The sequence below is a fragment of the Peromyscus maniculatus genome, chromosome 2, assembly GCF_049852395.1.
Source record: "Peromyscus maniculatus bairdii isolate BWxNUB_F1_BW_parent chromosome 2, HU_Pman_BW_mat_3.1, whole genome shotgun sequence".
Taxonomy (NCBI): Eukaryota; Metazoa; Chordata; class Mammalia; order Rodentia; family Cricetidae; genus Peromyscus; species Peromyscus maniculatus.
In genome coordinates, this window is record NC_134853.1 from 132080072 (window position 1) to 132104658 (window position 24587).

A 24587-nucleotide genomic window follows, 5' to 3' on the forward strand; every position below is an offset into this window, starting at 1 on the left:
TCATCTGTCCACAGAAACATCATGTAAGGAACGACCTTCACAAGTACCAAGGGAGACAACAGAGATCTTAGTCCCTGCTTTTAGCATCATAATAAGGAAAAACACAATGAAGAAAGGAAAAAGTGACCTGAACCATCCTTCCCCAAACCCCAAGCAGGACAATATAGAGAAATAAGTCTAGGGAAGAGAGGGACAAGTAAATCTAAGCTTTGTACTTGCAGTCCAGTGCTGGGCAGATGCCCACCACCCCATCCCTAGACTTATGCCTCCAGCCAAGGAACTGCCTCCTCTAGTCCTTTCCCCTCCTTTAGCAATGCAGCAAGATGAAGAGCTGCAGTCTTGAAGAAGTGGGATACAGAAGTGAACATAAGATGCAGTGGTAGCTGGTGGAAATCCAGCACTGAGGAGTTACCAATGGCTGTTACACTCACATCTGTGCCAAATTTTACCACCAGGTAGAGCCTGCCACCTATTCAGAATAAAATTCTGGCTAGCATCATCTGCATTTGTAGTGATCTTAGGCCACAAGTCTACCACAGCAGTAGTAAGACCACAGAAGTTTGGTCCTTGGTCCCGTCTCTATGCTGTGCTAGTCAGGGTGGGTTCTAAGCTCTGGCATAATCCAGCATTGTGATGTTGGCCACAGGACTGCCTACTTATCTTCTCTCTGACCACAGGCAATGCAACATGGAGAGTTTTGTTTGTTTTTTCAAGTGAAGAAGAGGGAGGATGGCACCAAATCATTGCAAAGGAATCTAGAGCTGGTACTTCATTACCTATGAAGCTCTATGCCATGCAGAACCTCACAGTGCCTGAGTGTGGGCTACTATTTGTGGACGAAGTGTGTGGGCCTACCTGGTGCCCAAATGGAGACTTGTTGGAACAGAATAGCCTTTTTAGGCAACTCTGTATTCCATAACAACACACCAGCTGTGACTGAAGCACAAACTTGGAATTGTGGAGCCCTCTAGTGCTAAAACAGTAACAGCGCATGAGCCAAAACTCAATAGTAAACCTGGACTTAGCACGCCACCTACTGCTAAAAAAGTGGCAGGAACCTAGCTTTTCATTTCTCATTTCTGGAAGGAAAAATGCAAAGCCAGATTTGAAAGAATCTGAATATTCAATGTCATATGCCAACAACCTCCAACAACTTTTCAGGGATATAAAGCTAATTGTTTTAGAGTTCTTTTTTCTGTCGTCAATATTTTTATTTTTGGTGGTAGATAAATGCATAAAATGTATTCAGTATTGAAAGTGGAAAATTTAATATTACATTGGACAACTTCTGTTCCAAATGTTTATTCTAAGTGAATAGAAGTTCACTGAGTTATACAGACTTTGGGTCTAGTTAATTTGATTATGTGATGCTATTATTTATTGCAATTTTTATTTAAAAATAGAAATTAAAAAAAAATCTTGGGGGAATTATGAGTGCACCTAGGAAGAAAATAAAATGCCAGAAAATGCCATGTAGCAACTCTCAGACCAAGAATTTAAAATGTCTGCTTTCAGGAGACTCAATGAACACCTTAAAGACAGAGAAGAAACTCAGTACTTTATCAGAAAAAGTGAAGTAATTTTGTAATCAAACAGATCTTTGCACTGAAAAGCACACTGAACAAAATAAAAACTGTAGTAGAAGGAACAACTAACAAAATAGAATAAGAAGAGTCAGTGAGCTGGGCGGTGGTGGCACACGCCTTTAATTCCAGCACTTGGGAAGCAGAGGCAGGCAGATCTCTGTGAGTTCGAGGCCATCCTGGTCTACAAAGCGAGTTCCAGAACAGCTAAGACTTACACAGGGAAACCTTGTCTCAGAGGGGGGGGGGGACTCAGTGAACTTGGAGACAGGATGCTTGAAAACACACATAGGAATAAGTGTCAATAGAGTGCTTAACCACAAATGGGACACCTGTATCACACTACCTTTCTTTTCTTTTCTTTTTTTTTTTTCCTTCTGGAGCTGAGGACCGAACGCAGGGCCTGGCGCTTGCTAGGCAAGCGCTCTACCACTGAGCTAAATCTCCAACCCCAACACACCACCTTTCCACAAGGCTCAAGGATCATTGCGAAAATGGGAGTGGGGGGTTGTGAAAAGCCAAGGGTCAGGAGGACAGGAACAGTGTCTTTTGGATTTCCCAGGAGCTTCATTCATGAACTCGAAGCATCTGTGGTTGGCTACATATGAGCAAGCCAATAAACATTTGGCATGGAGGAAATGAGCCCTCACTTCTAGTTGATGGCTTCTGAGGGATGGAGAGTCAGTTTTCTTTGAGGGTGTGGACCCTCGTTGGTGGACCACTCTCCATTGGATGGCTCCACATCCGTGAGAATTTTAGCAGTGCTAATTGGACTCAAAGGAAGGAAGATGACATGAAGTTGAAGGGGAGCAGGTAACGAAGTAGTGGATGAATCTGGAGTAGTTAGGTGGAGGAGTGTGGAATAAATAGGATCAAAATATATTGTATACATGTATGAAATTCTCACTGAATTAATACAATATTATATATTTTAAAAGAAAAACAAAAAATACACATAGAAGAAATGAGAAAAAAGAGTGAAGAAGAACAAAGAAAACTCATGGGAACATTGGAGAGTATTACAAGAGAAAATACTCAGGTTGTTGGTATTCAAGAAAGACTTGAGACTGCCAAAGGAGTAGAGAGCTTCTCCAAAAAGACAAGACAAGAACCACTAATACATCTAGAGAAGGATATAAATATCCAGGTGCTGTGAAGTCAAAGGTCAGCAGCTGTTTCAAATTAGCCATGAATACTCTGAAAGTACCCTAAATGTCAATCTTTTGAGGGAGGTTCTCAAAGCTTCAAGAAAAATGAAACATGTAACATGAAGTATGCTCATTCACTTACCAAAGACGCTGGACAGAAACCTCTTAGACTGGATACAAGGAGGTTAAGGACTGCTGCAGCCTGGCAGAAAAGCTGGGTAACTTGAAGGACAAGCCTTTGAGAACCAACAGGAACTCCCTTCCTTCACCCTCTAAAGATGGCAAGGCTTCTGCCTCCCAACCAGAGACTGAAGGACCTCAGAAGAAGGAGGACAACCCATTTAATCCAGTTGCCAAGCAGTTACCCCCATTTTTCCTATGCCTCCCCCAACGGACAATTCTAACATTTTCAAACTGCTTTGGGTATTCTGATTCCATCTGGATTGATGTAGACCCAGTGTGGGGAGGTATTGTTCATGATACCCTGCTCTCTATCTGCCCCTTCCCCATCCTGTACTGCCAACTTCCAACTGCAGCAGTGACTGCTTTTCTGTTTAGTTCTCCATGTGGATTAAATGTTGCGGGAGTGACAGCCCTACACCAGCTGGTTCTATCCCTCTTTCTTTTGTCTTGGCCCCAGCCATGAAGACAGAACCAGTAAGAGACCTCTAAGGAACACAGAACATTCTTCAGGATAGAATGCATGTCAGTACACAAATCAAGTCTTGCCATTTTCTTAAAAGTTGAAATCATATTGAGCATCTTTTATGACCACAGTTCAGTAAAACTAGAAAAACATTAGAAGAACCCTGAAATTTATACAAATACATACAAATCAAATAATATAATCCTAAGCAGTTATCTAGTCAAGGAAGAAATTTAGAAGAAAATTAAAACATTTCTTGAAATAATTGAAAATAGAAACACAGTATACTAAAACAAAAGCACTACTGTCAGTGGGGTTTCAACCAATCAGAACCTTCATTTGGTGAAAAAAGAAAGACCTAAACAAACAGCCTATCATTGCAATCTACCTATCATTGCAACCTAAGAAACTAAAAATAAAATAAACCTGGAGGAAACCAGTTCCCCTGGCTTTTTGGCAATGATAGAGATCAAATCAATGCCTTGCACACACTAGGTAAATGATCTTCCACTGAGATACATCTCCAGCTTCCAAATCAAAATTGATAAATAAAAAAGATTAAAACAGAAATAAATTAAATAGGTATTAAAACATTAAGAGATCAATAAAATAAAGAATTGTTTTTTGTTTTTTGTTTTTTTTTTTAGAAAAACAAACTAGACAAACTCCTGGCTAGACTAACTAAAACAATAACAGAAGACTCTGAGTCACTTGAAATCCATAATCCTCTATCTAGGTTTATATCCAAAGGAAATTAAATTAGTATGTCAAAAATATGTCTACTCCTTTGTGTTAAATGTAGCATTCTACACCATAGTCAAGATATGAGAAGTTTAAAAAAGGATAAGGAATCAGCAGGTTTCCATTAACATATAAATGGATAAAGAAAAATTATCATATATACAAAATAGAATGCTATTCAGCCTTTAAAAATGAAGATTTTGTTGTTTGTGAAAACAGATCAACCTGAAGGATATTATGCTGAGTTAAGATAAGAAAAACAAGTGTACTGTCATGATTTCATTTACATGTGGAATATAAAACCTGAAATCACAGAAGCAGAGGGTGGAATGGTAATTACTAGGGGCTGGGAACAAAGAGGCAAGGTAATAGGCATAGTGATCAAGTGGTAGTCTTTGTAAGACAAGAGGAAAACATTCTGGAGACCTGATGTACAACACGATGTTATTCTTGTGCTTGAAATTTGCTAATACAGTAGACATTCAATGTTCTTACCACAAAACCAAAACTATATAATGGATATACGTCCTGGGTAGTTTTTTATTGTCAACATGACACAACCTAAATCACCCAGAAAAAAAGGGGGTGGGGGGAATATCAGTTGAAGAATCACCCAGATCAGCTTGGCCTATGGCCATGACTTAAATAAATTATCTTGACTGATAGTGGACAGGGAAGAGCCCAGCCCACTGTGGGCAGTACCATCCCTGCGCAGATGGGTCTGGTCTGTATAAGAAAGCTAACTGAGCATAGACCAGAGGGCAAGCCAGTAAGCAGCATGGTTTCTGCTTCAGTTCTTGCCCTGAATTTCCTCAGTGAAGGATTGTGACCCGCCAGGATAAGCCAAATAAAGCCTCCAAGTTGCTGTTAGTTATAGTGTTTATCACAGCAACAGAAATAAAACTAGAACAATATTATATCCCAATGTATACATGCTTCAGAGCATCACAGTGTACATTATAAATATGTATAATTATACTGGAAAATCCCCCATGTTGATGAGGATTTGAAACCACTCTGTTCTGCAACATCTTGCAAATTGAGAATCTAGGATAATCATAGGAGGTGCTATGTATATCCTACACAATGGCAAATCTGTACCCTCAAAGTACAGAGCTCTACTTGCATTGTGGGACATGAAAACATCAATCTCCATAGGGGAATTAAAGGACAGGAACTATCAGAGTATCTATAATCCACAGTGGATCTATAATCCACAGTGGACTATTTTAACACTGTCTAAATGTGTCTTCAAGTATCATTGAAATCCATCTTTGGAAACGTTGAGAGAGAGAGAGAGAGAGAGAGAGAGAGAGAGAGAGAGAGAGAGAGAGAGAGAGAGAGAGAGAGAGAGAGAAAGAGAGAGATTTATTGTTTAAGGAGAGCATTTCTTTTGATGACGAATCAGGCCTAAGTGGGTATTACTACTCTCATCAAAGATGATGAGCTGAAAATAAGAGCAATTGTTAACCTCTGAGTTTAGAATCCAAACAGAGCTGAAGGCTTAATGCCCAGCAGATAAGTGTGAAAGTAGGCTCTCCCAGCAGGAAACAGAATGGATGAGCAAGATAATGAAAAGGTTCAGAACTATTAAAGTATCTTTAAAAAAAAAAAAGAAAGGAACTAAAACAAGAGTCATGTACTATATTGTACTCATTATATCACATAAAAATATTTTCAAAGTTGTAATCCCCCATACTGGCAAGTTTATAGAGAAGTCTTTATCTCATACACTGTTTGTGGGCTTATAAATTAAAATGATCCTATTGGAAAGCAATGTGGCAATGTGTGTCTAGCAGTGACAGGCTACATAAGTTCTCACCAAGTAATTCCACTCCTGGGTATTCATTTCAGGGAAATAATCTAATCCAAATGAGGAAAGGAATTGCATCCAGGAAGATGTTTATTGTAATGTTATTTATAATAACAGAATAATAATAGCCTAAATGTCCTATATTTAAGTAAACTATGCATTTTCACTAAATGGAACATTGTAAACTCGTTATAATAACGTTTACAAAGACTATGTAATAGTTTTGGGAAACTTTTTATGACATAATGTGACCTAAAAATAACAGAATACAGAAAGTAACGACATCATATTTGTTCCATGATTACATCTTTATTTTTAATACATAATTATTGGCTATGTAGTGCAAGCATGGACACTTAAGAACTAGAAAATAGCATCTAAAATAAGACTAGATACTTGGATACTAAAATTTTTGGTTTTTTTTATGTCATTGTCATTATTTAATAATACTATATACAATTTTAATAGTATTTTATTTAGTTTATTTTTTGTGTATAAGCATTTTGCCTGAGTGTATGTGTATGCACCATTCATGTGCCTGGTGCCTGTGGAAGTCAGAAGATGTGGCTGGATTCCCTAGAATTGGAGTACAGATGGTTGTGAGTGGCCACATGGGTACTGGAACTAAATCTGGATTCTCTACAATAGCAGAAAATTCTCTCAACCACTGTGCCATCTCTCTGGCTGTTTAGATAATACTTTGAAGAGCATGGGGTCATGGTCAGAAGGTTTGTTTATAGCTTTACTTCATTATTCACTACCTAACTGGAGAAATTTTAATTTTTCTAAACTTTGGGTTTCTTCATCTTTAAAGGGAAGTTAATTACCTGCATGATAAGAATGATATAGTAACTAAGGTAATTCAGGCTCAGGAAGACAAATGTAGTATTTTCTCTTTCATAGGGAAATCCTAATTTCTAAGTACTAAATAAGTCTATCTAGGTAGGAGCAAATGTGGGTAAAGGTCAGGAAAGAAGAAATGAACCCATGAGATAGAAAGAAGACAGGTGGAGAGAAGAGGAAAACACAAAAGCATGGGCGATGTGAAAGTGGAAGTGGAGATGCTGAGCACACAGGTACAGTGGGAGAAAGAGGAGGATGGGGCAGAGAGATGAAGAGAAGAGTGAGCGGGGGCTCGAAATCATCTGAAACAAAATGTGTATGAAAGTGTCACAAGGCAGTCTTAATTTGTAACCTAATTAAGTAAATAAATAAATAAGTGACTATTTAATTCCTAGAAAATGAATAAACATAAATAAAGCACCCGCTGCATAGTAAATGTTTAATAACATGTTCTTAATTGACTATTTTTCTGTAAAAGATTTTGCCAGTTTATAAATACACACACACATACAGAGAGAAAGATAATTTAAAGACAGCTTAAGAAAAGTAGTCAGGGAAAAATAAGGATAATCCAATAAATGTTAATCCCCCCCCATTTTCCCAGTTTCTTTCTATGAAAAATGCAACATCATTTAAGAATAGTCTGGCAGCATTGTAAGACATTAAGATGAATGACACTTGTTTCTCAAAACTTCTTTTTCAATAGCAAAAATGAAAAATAGAGATAGAGGCGTCTCCACACACAGAGACAAAGACAGAGCTACACATGTGTGTGTGCATACATCCTTAGAGTTCCAAAAAAATAACACTTTGCTTTTTATTGTGGTGAACACATATACTTTTCTCCCATAGCAAAAGATATTATTTTGCTTTTAATTATGGATTGCTATTATGCATTGCTTTTATTTGGCAAAGATGTTTGTTTCAGGAAAATTAATTTAGACAGTTCCATTTTTCAAACAATACCTTCTGTCCGAGGTTTACAAAGAACAATTAGATCTGGATTCTTTCCTCACAATCTAACTGGCAATTTCTCTTCTTTTCTTTCTTTTTTGTCTTGCTAATAATTTTAATTTAATTTAATTTAATATTTTATTTAATATCATACATGCATATAATGTGTTTGGATCAAATTTATCACTCATTTCCTCCTCTCCAGCCCGCCCCCCCCCCATGCCTACTGAATAATACATTAAGGGCTGCCTGTATGTACATGGGTGTGGGAACATCTACTGGATCATAGGTAGCCTCTTCAGGCTCACATCCCTGAAGAAAGCTGACTCTCCCTCCCCCAACAGCCATTAATTAGCAATAGCTCCTCAGATGGGGATGGGAACCCATGAGCCCTTTCACCAACCTTGCTTGGATTTTGGCTGGCTTGATCTTGTGCAGGTGTTGTGCATGTGGTCCAAGCATGAGTTCAAAGTGTTCAACAGACCTGTCATGCATGGAAAATACTGTTTTGCTACAGACATCTCTGGTTCTTAGAATCTTTCCATCCTCTCTTTCAACACAATCTCTGAGCATTGGGGAAAGGGGCATGAAGTAAATGTCCCATTTAGAGCTGAGCCCTCCACAGCCTCTTACTCTCTGCATATGACTGGATGAGTCTCTGAATTAATTGTCATCTATTGTAAAAATAAACCTCTTTGATGAGGGAAGAAAGATGCACTAATCTATGGGTTTAAAAACAATAGCTTAGAGGGACATATATAAAATGTTTCTTTAGTAGGTTTCCATATGGCATTTTCAAAGATATTTAGTGGTAGTTATCTCTCCCCATACAACCTCTTCAACCATGCCCTCCCATCCTGTCCCCCTTTCCATTATTACTCTTTCTCCCTTCCTCCCATCTATGTTATATGCCCCTTTCTTGGAAATCCCATCCATGGTCCCTTTCTAGTCTTCTGCTTTCTATGAGCACTGCAATTTAAACACATATCTAAGGAGTCAAAGCTAGTATCCACATATGAAAGAGAACAGGGAGCATATGTCTTTCTGGATGTGGGTTGCTTCACCTAGAGTGGTTATAATTCTCGTTTCTTTCAGTCCTTCACAGTTCTTTGAAAAGTTGCTGGCAACTGCTTTCTGCACTTACTGAATCTGAAGAACAGAAACAAAAAGAATTTTACTGAACACTTGAGTATGTTAGGACTTCTGTACTCGTGTGTGTGTGTGTGTGTGTGTGTGTGTGTGTGTGTGTGTGTGTGTAAGTGTGGGAAAAATCTAAAAATCTCTGGAGATCAAGAGAGGGAAATGACAAGAGGTGATGAAGCATGGGTTAGTTAAAATATACATGGGACATAGAAGGGGTAAATATTGTGGGAAGACTACAAGGGGGAAACAGAGGTATCAGGGTTGGGGTGGAGGGAGGAGGAGAGCCACAAAAAGACACTTTGTTAGGATATGTCATATGGTATCTAACACATTATATGTAGGGTTAAAAAATACTGCCCCCCAAAATAATGACCTCGGTACTCTCCAATCAAAAGCTTTTTTATTTTCATTGGGTTTTATATTCTATTCTACACTATTACAGGTGAAGCCACTTGTCCCAGGGCTAAACCACTTACAGGTCTATAAGCTAGGATTGATTCCTTCTCATTGTTCTTAGTACCTACCATCACCAGACCTGAGGCTTCTCACTCTGGTCCTAAGTCTTATGCTGCTTCTGCTTCCCCCATCTCTATACTTCCTCTTCAACATCCAGCCTCCGTAAGAGGTAGGTCTCCTAGTTCCAATGCAGCAGCTCTGTGATGCATCAGTGCATGAGCTGTGGCCAAATCCCCTCACTCTGTGTGCCTTCGAATAAGGAAACAGTGAGTTATAGACTTGCATTAATTTCTTTGGTCTTTATGGTTTATTCTCCACTTCTTTGGTTGTTTTTATTTTGTTGGTTTTATTTTGTTATAAGCTCCTTCAAATAATATTTATTTAGTACATGACTGTTAGATAATCAAATATATAAAGATAAGAAAACAGTATACGAGGGAGATGCTTTGGTGGTTTTAAGAACTGAACGTCGTAATCCCAGCACTTGGGAGGCAGAGGCAGGCGGATCTCTGTGAGTTCGAGGCCAGCCTGGGCTACCAAGTGAGTTCCAGGAAAGGCGCAAAGCTACACAGAGAAACCCTGTTTCGAAAAACCAAAAAAAAAAAAAAAAGAAAAAAGAAAAAAAAGAAAGAACTGGCCGGGCGGTGGTGGCGCACGCCTTTAATCCCAGCACTCGGGAGGCAGAGCCAGGCGGATCGCTGTGAGTTCGAGGCCAGCCTGGGCTACCAAGTGAGCTCCAGGAAAGGCGCAAAGCTACGCAGAGAAACCCTGTCTCGAAAAACCAAAAAAAAAAAAAAAAAAAAAAAAAAGAAAGAACTGAACGTTGACATAAGCAGACATATTAACTCCCAAAGACAGAAGTTAGCTGGGGCTTTATGGCCAGTCTTGGTTCTTTCTCCTATTCTTTCTTTAAAGATTTATTAGTATTGGGCTGATCATAGTGCACTTGAGAGACAGAGGCAGACATATCTCTGTAAGTTTGAGGCCACTATGGTTTACATAGCTAGTTCCAGGTAGGCCACAGTTACATATGTATGTGACTTTGTCTCAAAAGTAAAATTTATTTATATTATAATATAAATATTTTAAATTATATGTGTGGAGTGTAAGTGTGGAGGAGGGCAAAGCATGTGTACATGAGTGCAGATGGCTTCAGACTCAAGAGATGGTGTTGGATCCCCTGGAGCTAGAGCCACAGGTAGTTGTGAGCAACCCACGGTAGGAAGCAAACTCTGGTCTTCTGCAAGCGCAGCACAAGCTCTTAGCTGCTGAGCCCTTCTGGGCCCTTCTCTTATTCTTCCTTAAAATTTGGTCCTCCTTCAGGGAAAAGTAAAATATCCCCATCCATTAGGACCTGCTTTAACTAGCCTCTCTTTAAAGGAAGCCCTCTTGGCATTTCCTCAGTTAAAACCACTTGAATCAAAAACAGCAATTTAGAGACTGGAGAGATGACCTGAAGAGCATTTGCTGCCTGTTGAAGGAACCCAGGTTTAGTTCTCAGCACCCACACAGAGGCAGCCTTACTACCATCTGGCCTCACAGTACCTGCATGCCCATACTGCACGTATATTCGTGCAAGCACACATATATGTACACATAAATAAATCATAAAAAACAATAATCATGTAACTTTGGAATTCAGAAGAAATTGCTAACTGAATCTTTCCCCTTCTACTTTCCCACTACTTCATTTTCCTTAACATTTTTTTTCTATTTCTGGTACCTGTGCCCTTCTACAGAACACATTAACCAACATGCTTAGACTTATCTTAATTTTTGAAATTTGATTCTTAACTTAATGGGTACTTTTGTTTTCCAAATACTATAATGAAAAAAAGTTTTCAACTAATTCATAACACTCATGGCTATTTTTTCTATTCTATTAGCATATACTAATTATACACAAGAACAGACTTCATTATGACAGTTCATATACATGCATCATACACTTTGATTATATTTACCCCATCCCCCTCGCTTATCTCCTCCCACTCTTACCATTACCCTTCCTCCTCTCAGCTAGTTCCCCACCTACTTCCATGTCTTTCTCTTTTTTAAATTAATTAATTAATTAATTTGTGCTGAACCAATTAGTTTAATTAGGGTTACTTATAGGAATATAGATGAGGGGTTACTTACAGGAGTATCGGTGACTTATGACTCACCTCACATCCTCGCTTCAACCACTAACTATCTAAAGATCCTTAGAGGAGGTCTTTGGGGGCCTTCCACCTAGCTACGATTAACTAGCTGTAGATACGTAAGGAAAGGTGGGGGCACAACACTCTACTCTTCTTCCAGCACTTATATTCTTTCTAGTCCCTTCTCTAGAGTGATTCCTGAGTCCTGGAGGGAGTGGTAAAATGTTCCACTCAGGCTGAACCCTCAACAAGTCAGTTCTTCTCAGAATTTGGATGAGTTATGATTTGCTGCAGTAACTATATCCTACTGCATAAAGAAATTCTGCTGAGCACAGCAGATAAATATTTCGAAGGTAGTTTGACAGGCCATTATATGCTTCCCAGTAGGGCCTATGGTCTCTCCAGTCACAGACTTTTGACCAGGTTTATGGTATAGATGTAAACTCGCTCCTTTGGCGCAGGCTTCAAATCCAGTCAGAAAGCAGCTGGTTACTCCCATAACAGTCATGCCACTATTGTGCCAGTGGGCACATCTAGCCCCTGGCAGGTCAGTAGTGTGACATGAAGGGTCCATGGCTGAATAAGTCAGTTAATAACAATTCTCTCTCGGTACCCTGCATACCATCTTCTGGCACTATGAAAGTTAGCCAGCAGAATGATGGCTTGATTTCTCTTTGTTCATAACCAACCAAACTATAGGGTGTCTTCAGCAACAGGGTCTTACCATGTAATTCCGGTGAGCAACCAAGAGCAGTAGCAATAAATACCTTGTATTGTTAGGAGGACTTTAGGGACCTGTCTGACTAACAGCTCATGGTGAAACAGCTCAACCTCGGCACTGGGATTTTCATTTCGTAGCCTATGGCTTCTGGGAGTCGTGTTATCTGCCCATGCAAGGTACTTTTGTTCACATTCTTTTTAGAAAAGCATTCACACTTGTATATAGTGTATGTTAAATGTATTCTCCTCCCCTTCCCTTCTATCCCCCTCCCATTGGTCTGCGTTGTCTCCTTAGACAGATTTATTTCTACTTTCAAGTGATAGATACATAAGTGCATAGATACATTGATAGATAATTTTATTTATCTATATAAAATCTAGGAACCACAAATAAGAGAAGTCATGCAATATTTGTTTTTCTACTATTGGCTTAATTTGAGTTTTTTTTTTTTAAAACATCTTCCTTGAAAGCCAAACTAAACAATTTAGTCTTTATCAAAATGTAATTAGAATTACTAAATTATTCAAACAGTAGAGCAGATTTAATTTTCAAATGATCAGTCCTTTGCCCAGTGAGGAGGCTAGACTAGGGAAAGAGACATTAGAAACTTGAGTTTAGAAAGGTCAGTGCTATGTGAACTAGGAGAATGGTTAAAAGTCCAGGACCTAGAAGGAGAGTAGGGCTGGGGAAGAAAAGGAACTGAAGGGGAAGCTGGGTTGTTGGAAAGAGAAGAACCTGAGGCTTGAAGCTAAATGTGTGCCTCTGCCCCTGGGCTCCTTCTGGAGATGTAAATCCCGAGGTCCTCTGCAGGATGGCTGGCTTCTGGAGTGACAGGAGAGTGCTCAGGGATTACTGGTGCTCTTGTTTAAGTCATCTCGTCTATGCAGTGACAGACTGGCTGTTCCCTAAATAGCTATCTTACATGAAAACAGAAAGCAAAACAGAACAGATAATCAGTGACTATTCTCTTCCACCACGCAGAACTCCACAAAACCAGCTCCTGAGCTCCTAGAACACTAAGTCCCTTTTCGTTCTGAGAGATAATTGCAGTGCAGTCGTGACCAAAACGAAAAGTCCATTTTTAAATAGCCTCATGATCACCCCTTCCAGATGAAGAAGGCCAAATGCTCTGTAGCCCAATTCCTGGGTGCCCAAGACTCAAAAAGAAAGGGCTTTGAAGGGAAGTATAGAGGCAGTCCACGAGTATCGTTTGTACCTAATATGTCATTTGGAAGAGAGGGGTCCAAAGCTCAAGACCTCAACTGGTGACCAGTGGGGTCCTGTCTAAGAGGGTAACAGGTAGTCAGCAGATCCTATATTAGTCAGGCGCTGGGTGAGCCCCTTGAGAAAGAGGCCATGTGAGCACTATAATGATGCTCCTGTGGGCCACAGATAAGATCCAGTCCAGCCTCAGCAGGTTGAGAAAGATCTGACAGAAGAGGAGGTATGTTAGATGAGAGCCGCATAACAAGTAGAGAAGAAGTCAGGTAGCCTGTGTTTACAAATGCTGTAGTTTCCCATCAGCAGTCTCCAGTGATTATTATTCTAGTTACTCTAGTAATGACATTTCTTGCTTTCATTTATTATTTTTAACTTTTAAAAATTTTTAAAGTAATTACTTGACTATTCCATTTCTTTGCTAAAAGCTGTTATGCAGTCATTCTCAGACATATGGTTTTGTTTTCATTTGCATTTAGACCACAGATTTTGCAATTCTATCTGAAGAACTTGTTAGAACATAAACAGGCTACACTTACCTGCATGTGCCACTAGGTGGTGCACACATATATTAGTCAATTGCGGAATAATAGGGTTTATCTGCAAATGAGAATTCATTCGGCACCACAGAGGGGATATAGACAGTAGAAGCTACAGGGCTCAGGGAGAGGTGAAGAGGGGAAGTACTCTCAGAAGAGATAGACTTTGTTGCTAACTGAAGAATGATGAAGCAAAACCGTAAAAGTGAGAAACCTCGAAGATGTGGCAGAAGAAAAGCCTTAGGGAGGGAAGAACAGGCTTACTCTCTGTGATGGATTCCTACTTAGCAGGTCATTGCAGAGGGAATGACAGAATAGTTAAGTCATTTGAACTAGATGACATCAAACAGTCTTTCCGGGCTTTTGTTCTGGGCACTGGAGACGCAGAAATGAAATGGCATGGCCCTGTCATCAAGTAAGGACCTAACTCGATCGATAGACACTGAAATAGCAATTAAGCCAGCATGATTCAAGAGATCAGTTTTGCCAGATGCATTGGAGGAACAATGAGAAAGCACTTATTCGGCTGAAGAAAGGGGGAAAGGGGGCATAGCATGGGAGTTTGTGAAGAGAGAGATTTCATAGAGGACCTGAGAAGTTCTAACAGCACTGGTGGAAAGAAAAGTACAAACACAGGCATAGGGTTTTGAAAGGGTGCTGTGGGTTTAGAGATTAGTGCACAGAGCTCAGCAAGTGCTTACTGGGTGCTCCTCTGCGGAGCGGAGTGAGGTAACTATGATGAATAGTAGTTCTAAGCCTGGAAGATGTTTCTCTTCTATTGAGGAAGAGTCACACAGGTGTGAAAAATTGCAGTGGGACAGCACAGCCTTAACATTTGGGTCTTTTGAATTCTGACTGTGTCCTTGAGCCTCAGTGTTCAGGAGTCCAGGGATTTGAAGAGAATTCTACATGAGAAAAGGAGAGCCCATAAGTACAGCACCTGGTTGAGTTTGACTTTAAGCCTCTCTTGGTCTTTTTAAATTCTCAATTTTGTAGCCAGAAACAGTCAGTTATAGAAACCCACATGCAAGAGCCAGGACATGTACCCAGGTGTGTTTGACTCTTGCCAGATTTTTCTTCTCATTCTTCTCTACTGGAGCCGAGGCACAGAGTCACCATTTAGTAGCAGTTCTTAAGAAGGAATTAGAAACTTTTTGGATAAATAGGCTTTTTTTTTTTCTAATTGTGACCATCATGACAATAAACAGAAGAAAGGGAGCTGCTAGATCCTTTTCTCCTGCATGAGCAGAGTGGCAGGCTGTGCAGGTTGGCTTGGGCAAAGGCAGTTTGAGCCAATCTTCTCTCTGCTAGGTTCCACATTAGGGGAAGGAGGCCATCTGGCTCCAGCATTCCCCCTCACTGGCATGTGTGAGTCTGTATTTCATTTCAGCGTGAGAACTCATGCTCACTACATAGATCAGTGACATCTTGGAGTTGCATTGTTTGCTTGAAGTCAACTGGAATGAGTTATGAGCTGGCAGGAAAATGGGGATGTGTTATTGAGAAGGCCTCAAAGGGAGGCAGGCTGGCTTGTAGATCCATGAGAAGTCAGAATCAACCAGTAGAGAAATCTTCAAGCAATTTTTGTTGTAGCAGATCAAAGTTGAATGTCTGGGGAGAACACCCCGAGGACAAGGAAATTTTAGAACAGGTCCCCATGAAAAAGAGGACAGAGGACTTGAGTACATTTAGCCGGGAGAAAGAGACATAGCTGTCACCATGGGCTGAGGCAACAGGAGCTGAATGAACAAGAAGGAGGGAGTTCTTTGTCAAGGAAAGAGGTAGAACAGAAATATTTCATACAGCTGGACGTGGGAAGGGGACACTGAAGAGGGGATTGTGCAGGTGACAGGACAAACACAATGACTTCTAAGCTTCTAGTCTCATTGATTCTATGTTAATGGAAGAGGCAGCGTATGTGACCAAAGGTTGGATGTCCTGTAATAAAAGTTCCCCCATCAAACTAAATAGATCTTCTTACTGATAACTTATTATGAGTTATGATTGCCATAACTTAGACTCTAGAGATAGGACTGGAACCAGCATGGTCCTGCCAGTGAGTGAAGGTATGGTTTTGAACAAATGGTTTCCCCTCTTGGAATGTAATCATCCTTCCTCTGGGCAGTACTCACTGGGTAGGATATCATTTCAGACTCAAAAGGTCCCAGCACTTACTGTGCCAGGCCTTTACTCTGCACTTGTCAAAAGAAAATTGCTGACCTCCCTTCTGTTTAACCCGAACTCCAGGAAGCCATTCTTGGCAAGTGGCAAGATAAAGAGAGGGGGGTGAAATCAGACAAGGGGTCATTGGAGAAGATGCCAGGGATGAGAAGCTCCTGCCACACAAAGCCTAAAAACAAAGCTTGTGTGATCCCTTAAAGAAGATGGAATAATCTATCTTCAGTACTTCGTTTAGAAAAGAGAAAAAGCTCAACAGGAAGACTGGGGCTTACAGAATCCTGATTTCAGTCTTCAAGGGAAACTGTTTACTGTGGTCTCAGTGTGAGCTTTCTAGAGCCATTTCTCTGCTCTCATGGCATCCAGCCCAATACACAGCTTCCTGGGGGTTGGGGAGCTGTACTAGATGACAGGCCTTCTGCGATGTTGATCATCTTAGGCAGTGTAAGCACAGCCTGTTGCCTCCAAACATGAGGGCCCTCGTTCATTTAATGTAGTGTACTTGACAACTAGATTTCTGATTGGATGTACATGAACAAAAGGTAAGGATTACAATGAAGAAGGAATGCTCAGATAATTGGTAACCTACTTTATTGGGGTGTTGTAAGTGTTCCCAAGAATTGAGCCAGCATGAAGTACCCAGGAGGCAAGTTACCCAAGGCAAAGAGGGGTACCAGTATATGAGTTAAGCAACTGATGCAAATACTTCAGGCAAAGAGAAATCTAAGTGCACAGGGTCTAGAGGAATGTGCCTGGCTGGGAGATTGGAATTGGGCTTTTTTTCTTTGTCCTTGGGTAAGTCATGTTCTCCCCTTGCCTTTTTTTTTTTTTTTTTTTTTTGGTTTTTCGAGACAGGGTCTCTCTGTGTAGCTTTGCACCTTTCCTGGAACTCACTTGGTAGCCCAGGCTGGCCTCGAACTCACAGAGATCCGCCTGGCTCTGCCTCCCGAGTGCTGGGATTAAAGGCGTGCGCCACCACCGCCCGGCTTTTTTTTTCTTGGTAACTACAGTATATATAGGCTTATCTAGATGTCCAAAAAGGCTACTATTCTGCCTTGTCTATAGGGTGGAACAACCCTCAACACAACTATGTTCCATAAAATGTACACTGCTCTGTGTGTCTTGTAGTTCTCCCCTGCCCTGCTGGGCACAGGTTTGGCTGTTGTGTGAATCCCTGCCCTCACTGTATGTTTTCTTTTGCAGCAACAGCGGCAGCTTGACCTCCTAACAATAACCAGCCCTGGTGAGTAAGTGCAGAGCGCCATTCTGCTTGGAGTTTACACAGAATCATGCCTTGCAGCCTCTCCAAATGCAAGCCCTGCCCTCCTCCCACTGCCTGAATGAAAACTGTAATTCCTGCACGTTAATGACCTTTCTCCACCAGGGGCACTTTCCTTTCTCTCTCCCAGCTCTATGCTGCCTCCTGTTGACGGAAGGTGACAGGGCTGCTGCTCTTGGTGCCGCTCTGGCAATGAAGTTCTTGCCCAAATCACTCACTGGAAATCACATATCCAGAAATTGCTCTGGTCTCCCGGGAATACGTTTTAATCTTATGGGAAATGGAGAAGCTGCCTGCATGGTGCTGTAGAAGGGAGGGGGATGGTTCATGAGCAAGCACCAATCTGTGAGGGTTTGGTCACTGACTAGTGTGATGCTCAAAGTAGCATTTGTTTCTCTCCATCAAGTCTCAAATCAAACCTGTGGCCCTGGGACCAGAAGGGCTTTTCTTTCCCAGAGATTTGACCTGTAGCCCAGGGAGAGGTTAAGCAGTTTAGTGATGTCAGGGAGCTATCGTACTTTGGTTTGGAAAATCGATGCTAAACTGGGCAAGAGGAACAATTTTCTTTTTATTGGTGCCAAGAGATTTCATGAGCATTTGTGAATGGGTGTGGTGGTTCATCTTCACCCAAGGGTGATATTCAAAATATTTAAGAGCCCCAGTGACCAGCTCCTGTGCCATACATTAACACGTTGGTTACTGGACTGTGAAAGAATGGACTCCTAGGGAAGGAGCTAGTATGGCAGAGTGGTCATATGTAAGAGGGCAGCTCAATAAATGTGGAGACATTCAATATTTTAGTAGCCAATATGAACAAACTGTGTTGGCCCTACCTTCCATCAGGCCTGCTATACTTGGAACCAGGTAGCAAAAAGCCTGAAAAATTGTACTTTGCAGGCAGAATCCTAGCAGAGGGGCTACTTACCTGGTATATGTATAGGACAATGAGTACGGATATAAGGTGCATTTATCCACTTCGGGTAACATTTTTTCATGTGATACAGTTCTTTGAACTTCCATCAGAAGAAAGAATGTAGAAATCGTTGTTGTTATTGCTGATGAGACTGGGTCTCGTGTAGTCTACTGGCCTTGAACTTTCTATTTTGCTAAGGATGACCTTGAACTCCTGGTTGGTCCTCATGATTCCACCTCTCTAAAGCTGGTATTACAAGGGCAGTCACCATGCCTGGCTAGAAATGATTGAAAACTAACTATGGAATAAGCTACATTCTAGATTTACAAGATTAACATTTTTAGAAATTCCGTAGCTGGAATGATAGAACGAGAGTTGCTTACTTGAGTTACTTGCCACATCTTCCTCACTAAGATAGGGCTGAAGGACTGTCTTTGTCTCATCCTATTTAGTGACACTCCTGTTTGTAAGAGTGTTCTTTTCAAGTAAGTGTGCACTACCCAGATTGACTGCCTCCATATCCCATCACATCTTGTCACATCCTGGTATGATGCCTACATATGTATTGGAGAGGGTTCTAGATCTGTCTTAGGTTGTTTGTGAATGACATTTTTAGACTAGTACACTGTATTTCTTTTGTGCTAGCTTTGACTGCTCCTAATTGCTACTGCATGGATTTAAACAGAGTACTTATGCATCCCCAGTATGCTCCTTTTAGACAGCTGTGGGATTGCAAGTGTCTCCGCACTGCCAGAGTTTGAGTGGTTTATAATTATCGCTCCTCCTAGATGAAAACAGAATATCTTCTAGGTCAGCACTTCCCAAGAGATATGTGTGGAGCGCTAGTGTTCTGAAGTGGGCTCTTCTTCCATGCTATTGTGAGATACTGGTCTGCTGAGCTCTCAGTTCCATGGAGAGCACTGCAGGAACCGCAGATCCCCAGGGTGCAGCCTGGACTCCAATGGGCCAGACAGATATTACTCATGTGTGCTTTGTCTTGGAAGAGTTGGTAAGCACCATTTGATCATGGCTTATAAGAAGGACCCTATTCCATGTCAAAAAACACTTATGTTATCTGTCTCTGCCTATCAAATTCAGTCCAATTCCCTGCATTCCCAGCAAGCCTCAGCCACTAGCCTTGGGCTTGCTGCCTCTCTGGGGCTGCCGGTGGGCATCACTTCTCTCACTCATCACCAAACGACCCAGAGGTCTGGGGCTGTCATTCTGAGCAGACCATGGGCCTTCGGAAACACAGATTTAGAATTTGGAAACGTTAACAACCTGTACTGTATGTTTTTCAAAACTGTATTTCTGTGTCATGAATAACTCCCAATATAAAGAAACAAACAGATATAATCATATCAGCACTGAGCCATTTATGCCAGAGTTCCTATTTTTAAAAAGAGATGCAACTGAAGCTTCTCAGTATTTTTCCTTAATTCTCTCTCCCTCATCCTATAAGTAACCATGTATTAAATATTTCAATATCTGTGCTTTGAAAAATAACTGTTGTGTTACCAATTCCTCTAAATCTCACACTGGAAAAAGCCATATTCCATTACCTTTTCCATACTCATTATTATATTATACAGATCCATTCATGTTGACACATAACTCATTTTAATTACTGTGTAGTAGTCCACATACCATAGGATTGTAACTTTCCCATTTCATTGATCTTAATTTAAAGTATTTATATAGCTTTTTTCAATAACAAAGACTGCTACTAAAGACAGTTGTGCATGTCTCCTTGTGTGTAAATATGAGAATTTCTCTAAGGCATATAATCCAAGAGGACTTACTGATTATATGCATCAAATTTGCCACCTAACAAGCAACTGTTCTCCAATTCAGCAAATCTACTCTTCCAACAGCAGAGTGTAAGAGCTTTCCTTTCTTCCACTCATCAACACTTAGATGTGTCAGACACAAATTTTGTCAGTCAGCATGATGAACATAAAATGGTGCCCGGCATTACTATTATGTGTGTCTCCTATTGGTGATAGGGTAGATTATCTTTTTTGTATGCTCATTGCTGCTTTGACGTCTTCCATGGCTTGACTCTTCATATCTTTTGTGTCCAGGCTATGGGGTCGTCTCTATCTTACTGATTCAAAATTCATTATTCTGAATATATCCCTTATATTCACTGCAAATATCCCGAATGTGCCTTGTACTTTTTCTTTGCTGCTGATGTCCGTGATATGTTTTCACATGTGGAAAGTTTTTGTAAGTTTAATGTTAAGTTTATCGAGCTCTTGTTTTAAGAGCTATGCTTTGTGCTTTAATTCTTCCCAACTGGCTATAACATTTTCCTAAGCCTGGTGTGATGGTTTATACCTGTAACCCCAGCGTTCTTGAGGTGGGGGTGGGAGGATTGCAGCAGATTCAAAGCCAGTCTGGGCTACAGAATGAGACCATCTCCAAAACAAACTTATAATAAAAACATACACATGTCTATAGCCTTTAATCCCAGACCTCAAAAGGCAGAGGCAGTTAAATCACTGAGTTTAAGGCCAGTTCCAAGCCAGTCAGAGCTATATAGTGATACTCTTGTCATAAATAAACAAACAAAAAGTGTGTGTGTGTGTGTGTGTGTGTGTGTGTGTGTGTGTGTGTGTGTGCCTCTAATGTTGGATAATTTCTTGTGTTCTATCTGAGCCTTTACTTTGTCTCAATAATGACTAATCTTTGTATACAATAATAGCCAGGGATTTCATTATTTTTTAATTAACATGTGAATAACTCATTGTCTCAGAGCCATATGACATCCAGCCCATCCTTTCCCAGTCCTGTGACAATTATGCTTCCATTACATTTGTTTTCCTACATGTTTCTGAACTTTGGTCGATGTGTCTTACTCTTCACCAATAACTCTCCAATGTTTTATTTAAATAAATTTCAATTTTAATATTATCTTTGTAATTGATTGAAAGACGTCTTTTCCCTTTTCCCCTTTATCCTTACCTTTTGAAGTTTGTAATCATAGATTTTAAACTGTACTTCTTAAACAAAATCTAATGATCTGTGTAGTGATAACATAATTTAATCCATTGGTGAACCAATGAAACATTTCATCTTGTAAAGGCACTTGCCGCATAAATATGACAACCTGAGTTTGATCCCTGAAACTTACGTGTCCTGCCTGGTTTTTATGTCAACCTGACACAAGTTAGAATCATCTGACAGGAAGTTCAATTGAGAAAATGCCTCTAAAAGACTGGGCCTTGGATGAGCCTCTAGAACATTTGCTTAATTAGTGATCAGTGTAGGTGGGTACATGGTATGGTGGTCCTTTTATAAGAAAGCTCATTGAATAAGCCATGAGCAAGCCAGCCAATAGGCAGGACCTTTCCATGGCCTCTGCATCAGCTTCTGCATCTAGATTCCTGCCTGGTTTGAGTTCCTACTTTGTCTTCCCTCGGTGAACTATGATTCAGGATGTGTAAGCCAAATAAACTCTTTCCTTCTGAAGTTGCTTTTGGTCATGGTATTGCATCACAGCAATGGTAACACTGACTAATATGCTATGTCAGACAGAAGGGCAGAACCCACACAACAAAGTTGTCCTTTGGTCTCCACACATGCACTGTGACACATATACTCACATACTCATTAATGATAGCTAAAAGTAATATATTTGCATGTATAAGAATTTAAATATAATAATACATTTGAATGTATTTCTTCTTCCATACTTTTGCTTCCTATATCATGTAATCTCTTTGACCTTCCCTTTTAAATTTGTGTTTTGAAATCTTACTGGGGATTGAACCCAGAGGCTGCAGCATTGCTAGGCAAATAGCTCCCATTCAGTTACACCCCCTGCCCTCTTTTTCTCTTTTAACTTTTTACTTTGAGGTAGGGTCTCCCTGAGTTATTCAGGCTGGCCTTGAACTCATTCTGTGGCCCAGGCAAACCTTGAATTTTTAACCTTAAGCTTTGATCCCCTGAGAAGTTTTCCGGCATTTTGCTTTTGATTTTGTCTTAAAGTTTGATCTGTTACTTGTTCTTTCCATCTCCTCTGCAGAGCTGGCTGCTATAGATTTTCTTTCTGGCCTTAGCTGATTACCCTGTGGTTATATACTGTTCCTTCTCTTACAACCTCCAGTCCTTCAGAATCTCTTTCATCTTCAACCAGACAAGTTCCTTGGTAGGTCCTCGCCATTTGTTACACAGGGCCCCATCACCGCCTCATCATTTTTGTTTAGACTTTTAACTTTTAACCTTTTATGAAAAGAGAAAAAAAATGTGCTGTCAGTGTTAGCCAGTGGCTTTTCCCACACGGTTTATGAATTTCTGTGTTCTCTTGTATATCGTACTGCAAGCCTTCCCTGTGTGGCTGCACTAAAGCACCGCTGTGATCGCTGTTCTAATGAGAGGCATTGGGTAATCCTATTGATCAGTGCTATCCTTATTTTGGCTTCTCCCTGGGGTGATAATTTGTCTAGATATGAGTTCTAATTTGAGGAGTTTCCCCAGCACTTTGACAATTTTATTCACTGTCTCTTCATGTTATAAAGTTGCTGATGAGCAGACTGCTGTAATATAATTTAAGGAACCTATTTTTCTTGGGTAGGTTTCAAGATTCATTTTTAATCTTAATGGTCTGATTTTTTTTTAATTCATGTGTCTGGGACTCAATTTATTTTTATTTATCCTGTAGTTACCACCAAAAAAAATGTGCCTTTCTTTAGCTTTGGAAAATTTTTAGCAAATTATACCTTCTAATATTTTTCTCCTCCACCATTCCTTTGATTCTCTGCTTTGAGAATTCCTATTAAACAAATGTGACACAAAAGTGACTTTCATTGTTCTTAACTGTGATCCTTAGAATGTGAAATGTCCCCTGAGGTTTTGGTGTTTGAATACTTGGTCTGCACATGGTAGCAAGCACTCTTTGGGGAGGCTTAGGAGGTAGAATCTTGCTGAAGGAAGGCTTAGGTGGCAGGCTTTGAAGATTCAAAGCCTCCTTTTATTTCCAGTTTGCTCTCTCTGGTTCAAGCCTATGGTTGAGGATGTAAGCCATTTGCAACTATGTCCCCCACCCCCATTTAACTGCTATTTATCCCTCTGGAATCTTGAACCAAAATAAGTTTTTCTTTTCATTAGTTGCTTTTGGTCATGGTGTTTTATCACAGCAACAGAAAGGTGACAAAGACATTAATTCAGTTTTCATCATTATATTCCAACTTCATTGAGTTTCTTGCAAGCAAGTTTAATATGTAAATTCATTTTTTAACCATGTCTAGTCTATATTTTTTCCTATCTTGAAATATTTTAATAAGTATGCACTTTCCATTTTCAATGATTCTAACCTTGTTCATATCCACCTGTTCTGGTTTTATTTCTGCCTATTCTGCTCCATGACTTCTATGCTGTTTTAAAGTCTTCATTAATTTTTCAGAACATACTCAACATGTTTATTTTAAAATCTTTGTTCTAAAAAATCAGTTGCATATGGAGGAAATTCAAATTCTAATTGTTGATTTTGCTTAGCATCTTTTTTAGCATTTGATTTTTGTCATTTATTTTGAAATTTTAATTTGATGCTCACTTGGGAAAGGAAGTTTTCTAGTTTTCTCTCTCCATCGCTAAAACGCCCCCTGCTCTCACATCAACCTCTGTGATGTTTTCTAAAGTTTTCTCCTCGACATCTTCATTGTAGGACCTAGGGGATATAGCAGATCCAAAGACAAAAAGTTGGGGTGCTTCCAGTTCCAGAGTCAATATCCCTCACTTTTTCTAGGCATGAGATGCATAGGCACCCTCTCCAGAGAGCTCCGCAACAATCGTCTTTACTTTGCTCTTTCCATCACAGGAGAGTCCCACTCACAATCCCTGCTCTAAGTAAAAAGTTGTCTCTGGTTTTCATCTGCTGCAGGTCATGTTGTCTTTCTCATCCCACAGGAGGCAAAGTCCTACCTGCTGTCCCTGCTTCTAAATCTAGATCTCAGCAAGCCAGTAACCCCAGAACCCTTCATCTTGCTGCATTTTTTTTCTCATCTCAGCCTTATGGGGATATGTTTCTCACAATGGAATGTAACTGTGCATTTACTACTCCTTCTTATGTTATCAAATATATCCAACATCCAATATGATAAAAATAAAGGAGTTTATTGAAGCATAAACTTATTTTGTCATTTCACTCAGGAGTCAAGCTGTAATTTCTTTTTTACTGCTTAGGAAGTTCATTCTTTATAGCATCTTCTGTGAAGAGATAAGGAAGTATTGTTTTGCTAAATAAAACATTTAACAGGTTTCAAAAACA

General features: G+C 40.1%; 1 protein-coding gene and 1 long non-coding RNA gene across 15 annotated transcripts in view; one reads left to right on the forward strand and one right to left on the reverse strand.

The window, feature by feature from the left end:
• The window catches only part of LOC102924940 (AGBL carboxypeptidase 4), a 1182350-nt gene that overhangs the window by 836343 nt on the left and 321420 nt on the right, over positions 1 to 24587 (forward strand). For all 14 annotated transcript variants that reach the window (XM_076564763.1, XM_076564765.1, XM_076564757.1 and 11 more), the window contains one exon: positions 17328 to 17367. In XM_076564763.1, the coding sequence (XP_076420878.1) occupies positions 17328 to 17367 (40 nt within the window). The remainder of the gene's footprint in view (positions 1 to 17327; positions 17368 to 24587) is intronic.
• The window catches only part of LOC143271943 (uncharacterized), a 54817-nt gene continuing 38810 nt past the window's right edge, over positions 8581 to 24587 (reverse strand). The window contains exon 3 of the long non-coding RNA XR_013049282.1: positions 8581 to 8877. This is a non-coding gene — a long non-coding RNA (uncharacterized LOC143271943). The remainder of the gene's footprint in view (positions 8878 to 24587) is intronic.